The 12,574-nt window shown below is 51.8% G+C and overlaps 1 protein-coding gene across 29 annotated transcripts in view; it reads right to left on the bottom strand.

The window, feature by feature from the left end:
* LOC118367342 (transcription factor 7-like 2) overlaps positions 1-12,574 on the bottom strand; it is a 120,179-nt gene that overhangs the window by 30,674 nt on the left and 76,931 nt on the right. Inside the window, exon 1 of one of the 29 annotated variants that reach the window (XM_035750845.2) lies at positions 8,305-8,442. The exons of the other annotated variants lie outside the window; for them this stretch is intronic. Within the exon in view, the coding sequence (XP_035606738.1) occupies positions 8,305-8,427 (123 nt within the window). The 5' untranslated portion in view covers positions 8,428-8,442. Of the gene's footprint in view, positions 1-8,304; positions 8,443-12,574 lie in introns of those variants that run through there. 29 annotated transcript variants of the gene reach the window in all.

The raw sequence follows: 12,574 nt of genomic DNA on the forward strand, positions 1-12,574 counted from the left end.
TTTCCTAGCCACCGTGCTTCTACACCTGCATTGGTTGATGTTTGGGGTTTTAGGCTGGGTTTCTGTACAGCACTTTGAGACATCAGCTGATGTACGAAGGGCTATATAAATAAAATTTGATTTGATTTACTGCTTTGTGCTCTATGGTTCAACTGACCATGGATTTGAATCTTAAAATATCTAGTGGTATTTGACGTTCAAATGGTACGTATGAGTCAGTAACTATGTTTTAATGATGTATTGCTTATCAATTAGTCTAGTTACAAACTTCTTGAAATAAATAAGAGGCAACTAGGCTAATCAAACTGTCTTTTTTATTATAAAAAAAAACATTTTTATTTATTTAATCTTTATTTAACTAGGCAAGTCAGTTAAGAACACATTCTTATTTTCAATGTTGGCCTGCCTGGGACTTCACCACACATATGTGCGAAAGACAGTTACAAGAGGGGCCCTGTGAGAGACAGAAGGAAAGGGACAGGAGGAGGACAGAGAGAAAAAGAGAGAGGGGCCCTGTGAGAGACAGAATTAAAGGGACAGGAGGAGGACAGAGAAAAAGAGAGAGAGGGGCCCTGTGAGAGACAGAAGGAAAGGGACAGGAGGAGGACAGAGAGAGAGAGAGAGAGAGGGGCCCTGTGAGAGACAGAATTAAAGGGACAGGAGGAGGACAGAGAGAAAGAGAGAGAGGGGCCCTGTGAGAGACAGAAGGAAAGGGACAGGAGGAGGACAGAGAGAAAGAGAGAGAGGGGCCCTGTGAGAGACAGAAGGAAAGGGACAGGAGGAGGACAGAGAGAAAGAGAGAGAGGGGCCCTGTGAGAGACAGAAGGAAAGGGACAGGAGGAGGACAGAGAGAAAGGGGCCCTGTGAGAGACAGAAGGAAAGGGACAGGAGGAGGACAGAGAGAAAGAGGCCATGGAGAGAAAAAGCAGGACAGAGAAAAGCTGTTGGCCTTGCATATCCGCTTGGTGGCACCTTGCAGGGCAATTTGAAGACTAAATGTGAAGGTGGCGACCTTGTGGCCCCTGGGGGGCCTGGCGCGTCTCTCCGTCCTTTGTGTCATGATATGATGAGTTGTCACAATGGCTTGCGGGCTGTAATGAGCTGTAGTGGGGATGAGCCAGGGAGGAGAAGTTGGGGGGGCTGACAGCGTAGTGATGGATAGGGGTACTCGCAGGCCCACAAATTCCAGAGCAAACAGAAGCGGCTGCCAAGGCCCTGAACCGCTCCCAAAACGTGCCAGTTTGCAGAAAACACAAACTGTACAAGGGGAGTGGGAGGTAGGGAGAGAAAGAGAAAGAGGGAATGCTTGGAGCGTGTGTCTGTGGACTTTAATAAGCGCAAAAAAAGCAACACACAAATTGATGTCATTACCATGGCAACATGAAATTATTGTCCACAATAACTGTTATTTACTGTTATTTCTATTTTCTTAAAACATTAAAGTTTTCCTCAGTGCCCCTTCCCCTTCATCAGAGTGCCCCTCCCCTTCCTCAGAGTGCCCCTCCCCTTCATCAGAGTGCCCCTCCCCTTCCTCAGTGCCCCTCCCCTTCCTCAGAGTGCCCCTCCCCCTTCCTCAGAGTGCCCCTTCCCCTTGCTGAGAGTGCCCCTTCCCATTCCTCAGAGTGCCCCATTCTCTTCCTCAGTGCCCCTTCCCCTTCCTCAGAGTTCCCCTTCCTCATCCTCAGAGTGCCCCTTCCCATTCCTCAGAGTGCCCCTTCCCCTTCCTCAGAGTGCCCCTTCCCCTTCCTCAGAGTGCCCCTTCCCCTTCCTCAGAGTGCCCCTTCCCCTTCCTTAGTGCCCCATTATCTTCCTCAGAGTGCCCCTTCCCCTTCCTTAGTGCCCCATTATCTTCCTCAGAGTGCCCCTTCCCCTTCCTCAGAGTGCCCCTTCCCCTTCCTCAGAGTGCCCCTTCCCCTTCCCCAGAGTGCCCCTTCCTCTTCCTCAGAGTGCCCCTTCCCCTTCCTCAGAGTGCCCCTTCCTTTTACTCAGAGTGCCCCTTCCCCTTCCTCAGTGCCCCTTCCCGTTCCTCAGAGTACCCCTTCCCCTTCCTCAGAGTGCCCCTTCCCCTTCCTCAGAGTGCCCCTTCCTCAGAGTGCCCCTTCCCCTTCCTCAGAGTGCCCTTCCCCTTACTCAGAGTGCCCCTTCCCCTTCCTCAAGAGTGCCCCTTCCCCTTCCTTAGTGCCCCATTATCTTCCTCAGAGTGCCCCTTCCCCTTCCTCAGAGTGCCCCTTCCCCTTCCTTAGTGCCCCATTATCTTCCTCAGAGTGCCCCTTCCTTAGTGCCCCATTATCTTCCTCAGAGTGCCCCTTCCCCTTCCTCAGAGTGCCCCTTCCTAAGAGTGCCCCTTCCCCTTCTTCAGAGTGCCCGTTCCCCTTCCTTAGTGCCCCATTATCTTCCTCAGAGTGCCCCTTCCCCTTCCTCAGAGTGCCCCTTCCCCTTCCCCAGAGTGCCCCTTCCCCTTCCTCAGAGTGCCCCTTCCTCTTCCTCAGAGTGCCCCTTCCCCTTCCCCAGAGTGCCCCGTCCTCTTCCTCAGAGTGCCCCTTCCCCTTCCTCAGAGTGCCCCTTCCTAAGAGTGCCCCTTCCTTTTCCTCAGAGTGCCCCTTCCCCTTCCTCAGAGTGCCCCTTCCTCAGAGTGCCCCCTCCCCTTCCCCAGAGTGCCCCTTCCCCTTCTTCAGAGTGCCCCTTCCCCTTCCTTAGTGCCCCATTATCTTCCTCAGAGTGCCCCTTCCCCTTCCTCAGAGTGCCCCTTCCCCTTCCCCAGAGTGCCCCTTCCCCTTCTTCAGAGTGCCCCTTCCCCTTCCTTAGTGCCCCATTATCTTCCTCAGAGTGCCCCTTCCCCTTCCTCAGAGTGCCCCTTCCTCAGAGTGCCCCTTCCCCTTCCTCAGTGCCCCTTCCCCTTCCTCAGAGTGCCCCTTCCTCAGAGTGCCCCTTCCCCTTCCTCAGAGTGCCCCTTCCCCTTTTTCAGAGTGCCCCTTCCCCTTCCTTAGTGCCCCATTATCTTCCTCAGAGTGCCCCTTCCCCTTCCTCAGAGTGCCCCTTCCCCTTCCTCAGTGCCCCATTCTCTTCCTCAGAGTGCCCCTTACCCTTCCCCAGAGTGCCCTTCCTCTTCCTCAGAGTGCCCCTTCCCCTTCCTCAGAGTGCCCCTTCCTCTTCCCCAGAGTGCCCCTTCCCCTTCCTCTTCCTCAGAGTGCCCCTTCCCCTTCCCCAGAGTGCCCCTTCCTCTTCCTCAGAGTGCCCCTTCCCCTTCCCCAGAGTGCCCCTTCCTCAGAGTGCCCCTTCCTTTTCCTCAGAGTGCCCCTTCCCTACCTCAGTGCCCCTTCCCCTTCCTCAGAGTGCCCCTTCCTCAGAGTTCCCCTTCCCCTTCCTCAGAGTTCCCCTTCCCCTTCCTCAGAGTGCCCCTTCCCCTTCTTCAGAGTGCCCTTTCCCCTTCCTTAGAGTGCCCCTTCCCCTTCCTCAGAGTGCCCCTTCCCCTTCCTCAGAGTGCCCCTTCCCCTTCCTCAGAGTGCCCCTTCCCCTTCCTCAGTGCCCCATTCTCTTCCTCAGAGTGCCCCTTACCCTTCCCCAGAGTGCCCTTCCTCTTCCTCAGAGTGCCCCTTCCCCTTCCTCAGAGTGCCCCTTCCTCTTCCCCAGAGTGCCCCTTCCCCTTCCTCAGAGTGCCCCTTCCTCTTCCTCAGAGTGCCCCTTCCCCTTCCCCAGAGTGCCCCTTCCTCTTCCTCAGAGTGCCCCTTCCCCTTCCTCAGAGTGCCCCTTCCTCAGAGTGCCCCTTCCTTTTCCTCAGAGTGCCCCTTCCCCTACCTCAGTGCCCCTTCCCCTTCCTCAGAGTGCCCCTTCCTCAGAGTTCCCCTTCCCCTTCCTCAGAGTGCCCCTTCCCCTTCCTCAGAGTGCCCCTTCCTCAGAGTGCCCCCTCCCCTTCCCCAGAGTGCCCCTTCCCCTTCTTCAGAGTGCCCCTTCCCCTTCCTTAGTGCCCCATTATCTTCCTCAGAGTGCCCCTTCCCCTTCCTCAGAGTGCCCCTTCCCCTTCCCCAGAGTGCCCCTTCCCCTTCTTCAGAGTGCCCCTTCCCCTTCCTTAGTGCCCCATTATCTTCCTCAGAGTGCCCCTTCCCCTTCCTCAGAGTGCCCCTTCCTCAGAGTGCCCCTTCCCCTTCCTCAGTGCCCCTTCCCCTTCCTCAGAGTGCCCCTTCCTCAGAGTGCCCCTTCCCCTTCCTCAGAGTGCCCCTTCCTCAGAGTGCCCCTTCCCCTTCCTCAGTGCCCCTTCCCCTTCCTCAGAGTGCCCCTTCTTCAGAGTGCCCCTTCCCCTTCCTTAGTGCCCCATTACCTTCCTCAGAGTGCCCCTTCCCCTTCCTCAGAGTGCCCCTTCCCCTTCCTCAGTGCCCCATTCTCTTCCTCAGAGTGCCCCTTACCCTTCCCCAGAGTGCCCTTCCTCTTCCTCAGAGTGCCCCTTCCCCTTCCTCAGAGTGCCCCTTCCTCTTCCCCAGAGTGCCCCTTCCCCTTCCTCTTCCTCAGAGTGCCCCTTCCCCAGAGTGCCCCTTCCTCTTCCTCAGAGTGCCCCTTCCCCTTCCCCAGAGTGCCCCTTCCTCAGAGTGCCCCTTCCTTTTCCTCAGAGTGCCCCTTCCCCTACCTCAGTGCCCCTTCCCTTCCTCAGAGTGCCCCTTCCTCAGAGTTCCCCTTCCCCTTCCTCAGAGTTCCCCTTCCCCTTCCTCAGAGTGCCCCTTCCCCTTCTTCAGAGTGCCCTTTCCCCTTCCTTAGAGTGCCCCTTCCCCTTCCTCAGAGTGCCCCTTCCCCTTCCTCAGAGTGCCCCTTCCCCTTCCTCAGTGCCCCATTCTCTTCCTCAGAGTGCCCCTTACCCTTCCCCAGAGTGCCCTTCCTCTTCCTCAGAGTTCCCCTTCCCCTTCCTCAGAGTGCCCCTTCCTCTTCCCCAGAGTGCCCCTTCCCCTTCCTCAGAGTGCCCCTTCCTCTTCCTCAGAGTGCCCCTTCCCCTTCCCCAGAGTGCCCCTTCCTCTTCCTCAGAGTGCCCCTTCCCCTTCCTCAGAGTGCCCCTTCCTCAGAGTGCCCCTTCCTTTTCCTCAGAGTGCCCCTTCCCCTACCTCAGTGCCCCTTCCCCTTCCTCAGAGTGCCCCTTCCTCAGAGTTCCCCTTCCCCTTCCTCAGAGTTCCCCTTCCCCTTCCTCAGAGTGCCCCTTCCCCTTCTTCAGAGTGCCCTTTCCCCTTCCTTAGAGTGCCCCTTCCCCTTCCTCAGAGTGCCCCTTCCCCTTCCTCAGAGTGCCCCTTCCCCTTCCTTAGAGTACCCCTTCCCCTTCCTCAGAGTGCCCCTTCCCCTTCCTCAGAGTGCCCCTTCCTCAGAGTTCCCCTTCCCCTTCCTCAGAGTGCCCCTTCCCCTTCTTCAGAGTGCCCTTTCCCCTTCCTTAGAGTGCCCCTTCCCCTTCCTCAGAGTGCCCCTTCCCCTTCCTCAGAGTGCCCCTTCCCCTTCCTTAGAGTACCCCTTCCCCTTCCTCAGAGTGCCCCTTCCCCTTCCTTAGAGTGCCCCTTCCCCTTCCTCAGAGTGCCCCTTCCCCTTCCTCAGAGTGCCCCTTCCCCTTCCTTAGAGTGCCCCCTTCCCCTTCCTCAGAGTGCCCCTTCCCCTTCCTCAGAGTGCCCCTTGCCCTTCCTCAGAGTGCCCCTTCCCCTTCCTTAGAGTGCCCTTCCCCTTCCTCAGAGTTCCCTTCCCCTTCCTCAGTGCCCCTTCCCCTTCCTCAGAGTGCCCCTTCCTCAGAGTGCCCCTTCCCATTCCTCAGAGTTCCCCTTCCTCTTCCTCAGTGCCCCTTCCCCTTCCCCAGAGTGCCCCTTCCCCTTCCTTAGAGTACCCCTTCCCCTTCCTCAGAGTGCCCCTTCCCCTTCCTCAGAGTGCCCCTTCCCCTTCCCCAGAGTGCCCCTTCCCCTTCCTTAGAGTACCCCTTCCCCTTCCTCAGAGTGCCCCTTCCCCTTCCTCAGAGTGCCCCTTGCCCTTCCTCAGTGCCCCTTCCCCTTCCTTAGAGTGCCCCTTCCCCTTCCTCAGAGTTCCCCTTCCCCTTCCTCAGTGCCCCTTCCCCTTCCTCAGAGTGCCCCTTCCCCTTCCTCATAGTGCCCCTTCCCCTTCCCCAGAGTTCCCCTTCCCCTTCCTTAGAGTACCCCTTCCCCAGAGTGCCCCTTCCTCAGAGTGCCCCTTCCCCTTCCTCAGAGTGCCTCTTCCCCTTCCTCAGAGTGCCCCTTCCCATTCCTCAGAGTTCCCCTTCCTCTTCCTCAGAGTGCCCCTTCCCCTTCCCCAGAGTGCCCCTTCCCCTTCCTTAGAGTACCCCTTCCCCTTCCTCAGAGTGCCCCTTCCCCTTCCTCAGAGTGCCCCTTCCCCTTCCCCAGAGTGCCCCTTCCCCTTCCTTAGAGTACCCCTTCCCCTTCCTCAGAGTGCCCCTTCCCCTTCCTCAGAGTGCCCCTTGCCCTTCCTCAGTGCCCCTTCCCTTCCTTAGAGTGCCCCTTCCCCTTCCTCAGTGCCCCTTCCCCTTCCTCAGAGTGCCCCTTCCCCTTCCTCATAGTGCCCCTTCCCCTTCCCCAGAGTTCCCCTTCCCCTTCCTTAGAGTACCCCTTCCCCAGAGTGCCCCTTCCTCAGAGTGCCCCTTCCCCTTCCTCAGAGTGCCTCTTCCCCTTCCTCAGAGTGCCCCTTCCCCTTCCCCAGAGTGCCCCTTCCCCTTCCTTAGAGTACCCCTTCCCCTTCCTCAGAGTGCCCCTTCCCCTTCCTCAGAGTGCCCCTTCCCCTTCCCCAGAGTGCCCCTTCCCCTTCCTTAGAGTACCCCTTCCCCTTCCTCAGAGTGCCCCTTCCCCTTCCCCAGAGTGCCCCTTCCCCTTCCTTAGAGTACCCCTTCCCCTTCCTCAGAGTGCCCCTTCCCCTTCCTCAGAGTGCCCCTTCCAGGCAAAAATATTCTAATCTCCAAGTGACGCTCATTTCCCACCTCTGTTTCCAGTAACTACATTTACCCTCTCACTGTTAGCAGTAAAACATTCAATTAGATCACCATATTTTTAGTTAAAACTGGAACAGCATTAATTACATACTTTTGTTTAGACGCAAAACCAACTCTCACTCTCGTGTTTGCACTAAAATAGTATTTGTCAGTAACATTAAAAGATCTCAGTGCTGCGTTGGGAATAAATGAAAGAATTTAGGAAGGCGCCAGGCGATCAGAAATGCTATTCCAGAAAGTGGGGAAAGCAGCCCAGTCCAGAGCATCTTGCCCCAGAGACTGAGTCAGTATATTTAAAACTTAATCTATTCACTTTGCTGCATGCTGCTGATCACAAAACCGAACAAAAAATGTTATCTGGGCAAAAAGGCTTTGCTCTCATTCTCCATCTCTCGTCATTCAATCTTTCATACCGAAGTCTTTCATTTGTCAAATTTACATTCCGCAATATATCTTACACAAAACGTTTGTCAATGTGATTTTGATGAATAATTGTCTGACATTGATTTTAATGTCGTCAATTTTGAGGTTTATACAAGAGCAACATGAATGCTGTGTGTGTTTATGCTTTCCCGTTAAAATGTAAACATCTTTTGAGCTTTCCTACCTGAGTTGAAGAGGTGTCTCTACGCAGCACAAGAGCTACACCAAGTTCTGTCATCTTTTGAAATGCAATCAGCGCCTCACATTTTCAGTTGAAAGAGCCAATTATAATTTTGAATTAGACTGCAAAATTAACAGAGGAATATGATAATTTGTGGGTTATTTCAATTATATTTAACATTCCATGGTTAGACGTGAGCATAATCATGTCATTATTTGTCTAGGAAATACTATTCAGCTGGATAACGAGATGTGATATTTTGAGGAATAACCATGCAATATTGAAATAACTATTTAAATGTAAATGAGTTAGTAAATAACTGTTTATAGATTTAAAAACAAAATGGCAAAAAGCACAATTATTTCCAATGCTGCTACTTCCTGTTTACAGACTGTTTCAGTAAATGTACACTGCTCATTAACACATCCCCACACACACCTCCCATACACACATCAAGATCAAGAACCCCCTCCCCGCACAGAAACACACACAGACACCCAAAAAAAAAAAGTTAAGAGTTACAATATTTGAAAGGAAAAAGCACTCTTTAAAGCCACTTTAAAGCAGAAGACCACCAGCTTGCACTTACAGTAAGGGGGAATACCCCCTGGGCCCCCCTTAATCACACCAACCATCATCTGATCCTCAAAGTTCAACGGAAAGAAAAAGTGATGGAACACAGGAATTGAGAGAAAGGGAGATGAAGAGAGGCAGGGGAGTGTGCTTTACTCACCCAGCCACCGAGATTGAGATGCCAGCAGCCAATCTGCTGGAGGAGGGAGAGCCCGGGGGCGAGGACTCCTCCTCTGGCGCCCCTCTCCTCCGGCCCCGCTAAAACGCCATCCCGCGGGTACATAACCCCTGCTCTCCTTTCCCCTGCCTCCCACTTCTACTCCCTTACCACGGCCTTCCCTTTCTCCTGCCTCCCACTTCTACTCCCTTACCACGGCCTTCCCTTCCCCTTGCCTCCCACCTCTACCCCCTTACCACGGCCTCTCCTTTCCCCTTCCTCCCACTTCTACCCCCTTACCACGGCCTTCCCTTCCCCTTCCCCTTGCCTCCCACCTCTACTCCCTTACCACGGCCTTCCCTTCCCCTTGCCTCCCACCTCTACCCCCTTACCACGGCCTTCCCTTTCTTCTTCACCCGCTTTTTCCTCCTCTACTTCTTCTTCTTCGTCTTTTCTTAGACCTCAGTTCTTCGTCCCCCAAAAGTACTGGAGCGTGTGCAGCGGGACACGTGCGTGTCCCTCAAACCTTGGCCTCCTCATCGCCACACGACGGGTCTGTTGTTCAAGGGGTTTTGTGACTGGAAGTACCACAAGCGTATGTCTCTGAAGATCCATGGATGGGGCTCAGGGTCTGGGGCCTAGTGGCCTGCCCCCCCACCCCACCCCGTACCTCCCCTAAAACAGCCTGAGGAATCCTCCACCACTCTCAGCAGCCCTTCGCAGCCTCCTCTCTCAGGAAAGTTTGTGCCGGTCACAAGAAATGAAAGCGAGAACACGAACCGAGGCGAGAAAAAAAATATCAAGTGCTGCTTCCCGGCAGTGCAGAGAAGTGTTCCCACAAGCAACAAACAAGAACAAAATATACACAACAAAATCGTGATTCCCAGATTGCACGCTTGTATCTGTGTGTATATGTGTGTGTGTGTGTGTGTGTGGGCTCTGCGGTCCCTCCAGGATGCCCAGAGTTGAAATGGCAGCTTGAAAAGCTTTGGCTACAACAAGGTAAAGCCAGCAAGGCAAGAGAAAAAAGACAAAGAGGAGAGAGGGGGACAAAAAAAGAACAAGACACGACAACATCCACAAAGGGAGGCTCAGCAAAGTGTGGCCAACAGTCACTTATCCGTGTGATACTGACAGTCCCCTGTCCAACCCCACTTTCCAGGGGGGGAAGGAGAATACGAGAAAGAAAGGTATTTGTCTTCCCTTAGACACGGACGTGACATCTGCATGGGGCTTTCGTTCTGTTTTTTTCCTGTCCAACAACACTGAAGATGGGAGGAGGATTCCACCGCTAACTCTTTCTGACCTCTCCGTGTGAGGAGATCAACCAGGCCTAAAGCCTCCACACCCCCTACTGCTCTCACTGTACTCCTTCTCTTAAACGTTATTATCTTGAGATCATTTCCTCTGAATATTCGGGCCCCACAACCATGCTCCTGTCCCCATCTTTTAGCAGACTCTTAGCACATCCAGGGTGTTTGACCAGGGCAAGCATACCTCGGAGACGTAGAAACCAATTAACACGCAGGATGAATTAACTCATTTGCACTACAACCTGCTTCACCAAGGTTTAATTCAATATTTTATTTTAAATATAAAAGGTTGGTTCCTAATACATCTATAATTATATCATTGCAATATTACTTAGAGACAAAACAAATCGGTGGAATTGGCCGGCGGTATACTCCAAACACATTGTCACTTCATTTTACCTTGTGATAGTGAATCTAAAAAATGTATTTTAAATATAGAGCCAACTGAAAAGGAGGTCCAGTATATTTCAATATCTGAGGAACAATAAGACAACAACGGAAACAACAAAAACCTACCGTATGGCTTTTATCCAACTATTTTATTTCAATATGTTTTTTCACTTTCTTTCTCTCTCTTTTTCCCCCCTGCTCTACTCTGGCCTTCGCCAGGCAGTCCTGAGGCCCTTAATGCCAAAACAAAGCCCTGGGAATGTCCTTTACACGGCTCCCACAAAAGCAACGAGGCTCCGGCTTGACAAGTAAATGAGCCCCTCACAACGTGGCGGCTAATTGCCCTCCCTCCCTCCATTCAACTCGGCCGCCACACTCCCGCGACCTCCTTTGTCCCATGTGCCCTCTCTTAAGTAAACTGCCAGTTCGCCCGCAAATGATGGACAGCTCCCAATCCTCCGGGCCACAACGGCAACAGGCGACTCTGAAGAAAGAGAGAAATAAAAAAGACCCTCCATCCCACTCCACTGTCTCCGGCGTTCGCACTAGACTACAACGTGTGCAAGAAAAGAAATGACCGAGAGGAGAGTCTGTAGAAAGAGAGAACACCGGAATAGACAACAATGGACAGAGACCGTTACAAATCCCACTCATTTGTACTTAACTTTGAGGAATATAAGACTGGACACTAAATGAAAATGACTGGCATAAACTCCAAGAGATGCTCCTAATCTACATACCATGATAATTGATTTAATAGAAAATGTACTGACAATAGAAATTGAGTTTCATTATTTTATTTTATTTTTTAAATTAAAAGCTAAATTATTTGACAACAATAACTATCAAAATAGATAAAAAAAATATATATAAAAATGCATTAGAAGAAACTGAAGAAAAAATACATGATATTTAGTAATTAAAGCTTGTACGGAGAACTTCACTGTTTTCATTACCTTAATCATAATTGTTATGATTTAATATCAATATCAGTATGATTATTTTGAAAAAATAATACATATAATTTAAGATTAGTGTTGCCTTCGAAAAAACCCTGTCAGACTGTCAGACAAAGCAATCAAACACTTCCTTTCAACCTGTCACTTAGCAACTAAACGATTATAAATTGTCAAATGGAAGACATACAATAATGTCAACAAACTCCAATTAAATAATGACATTTAAAGCCATATTTAAAGTTCGCTCACATTAGTTGAACAAAGAAAGCACAGGAGACAATAGATAATGTTGAAGTCTTACCATTTAAAAGAGCTGTATTTGGGATGCTGCTCGGTTCCTGGTTAAAACAAGCATGCTGGCGCTCATGGCAGTGCACAGACTACAACAAGACGCCCATCACCATGTCATCCCCTAATCCACTGGGGGGCAGCACCCCATCTACGACAGCCCCTCGCTAACCAAACGCCCGATCGGCTGAGTCGATAACACACCAGCCCAAAGAAGAGGGAAAATGAACGGTGGAGCACCAGCCAGCAATGGCAAGCACATCCAGGTCCGACAGAGGAGAGAGCAAGCGCCCCAAACCGGGCTGAAAACACTCAGCCCCCTCATTCAGACACACACACACACACACACACACACACACACACACACTCACTCAGGCAGCGTTGCTTTCCTTCGCATCTGACCAGGAGTCCCTCTCTCCCCCTGGCCCATCTTCATATCCCCCCTAATAAGCTCTTTCGTGTCCATCTCTCTTTCTTTGATAAGTTGCAAGAACAATAAAAAGAAGTGAGAGACAGAAGTGAGAGACAGAAGTGAGAGATAGGGAGAGAGAGATAGGGAGAGAGAGATAGGGAGAGAGAGATAGGGAGAGAGAGAGAGGCTTTCTTCCGGCGGCTTGGCAGACATAAAGATACTCGACTTTTCTATAGGAGTTGCCCTAACTTGGCTAAACTCAAGCAGTGGAGTGTCCGTTGTCATGTCATGAATCCCCAACGCCGTCCACGCTCCATTCAATAGGAGTCGCTAAATGAAAAAACAACACAGGGCAACAACAACGACAACAAAAAAGCCAAAGGAAGTAATCCGATCGGGCAGCGAGTGTGTGGTGTTGTGGCCACGTTGCCCCCCGGTCCTGCCCGCCGATAGCCCCAGGTTTTCATGAAGGGACCCCGGGAAAATACAACGGCACCAAAAGACCAACCAGACATTTATTAACAAAAGACCTGTCGCACTGTTACAGCTTTGCAACCTCTACTGTCTTCCTGTAATCTCGAAAGACAAGCGAGAAGAAAAAAGATCCCCGACTCCAAAGTCAAACAAAGCCAGAAGACAAGCTAACAACAGCCGTTAACAATAACAAAAATACTAATACATCGAAACAAGCCGGTAGGGTTCCTAGCAAACTGGCGAAAGGAAATGAAGCCCGGCCAACTGGTGGCTTGAAGAGAGGAAGCCCACTCTTAAAGCCATGTTCAGACCATCCACCATACCACCGCTGTGAGCCTTTCAACCATAGCAGAAAAAAATGACTATTGATCTTCAAATGGCGATAATTGAAACGATCAAAAAGATTAAACAAAAACGAGAATGTGCTGACTTACCAT

Source organism: Oncorhynchus keta, chromosome 3, assembly GCF_023373465.1.
Source record: "Oncorhynchus keta strain PuntledgeMale-10-30-2019 chromosome 3, Oket_V2, whole genome shotgun sequence".
Classification (NCBI taxonomy): Eukaryota; Metazoa; Chordata; class Actinopteri; order Salmoniformes; family Salmonidae; genus Oncorhynchus; species Oncorhynchus keta.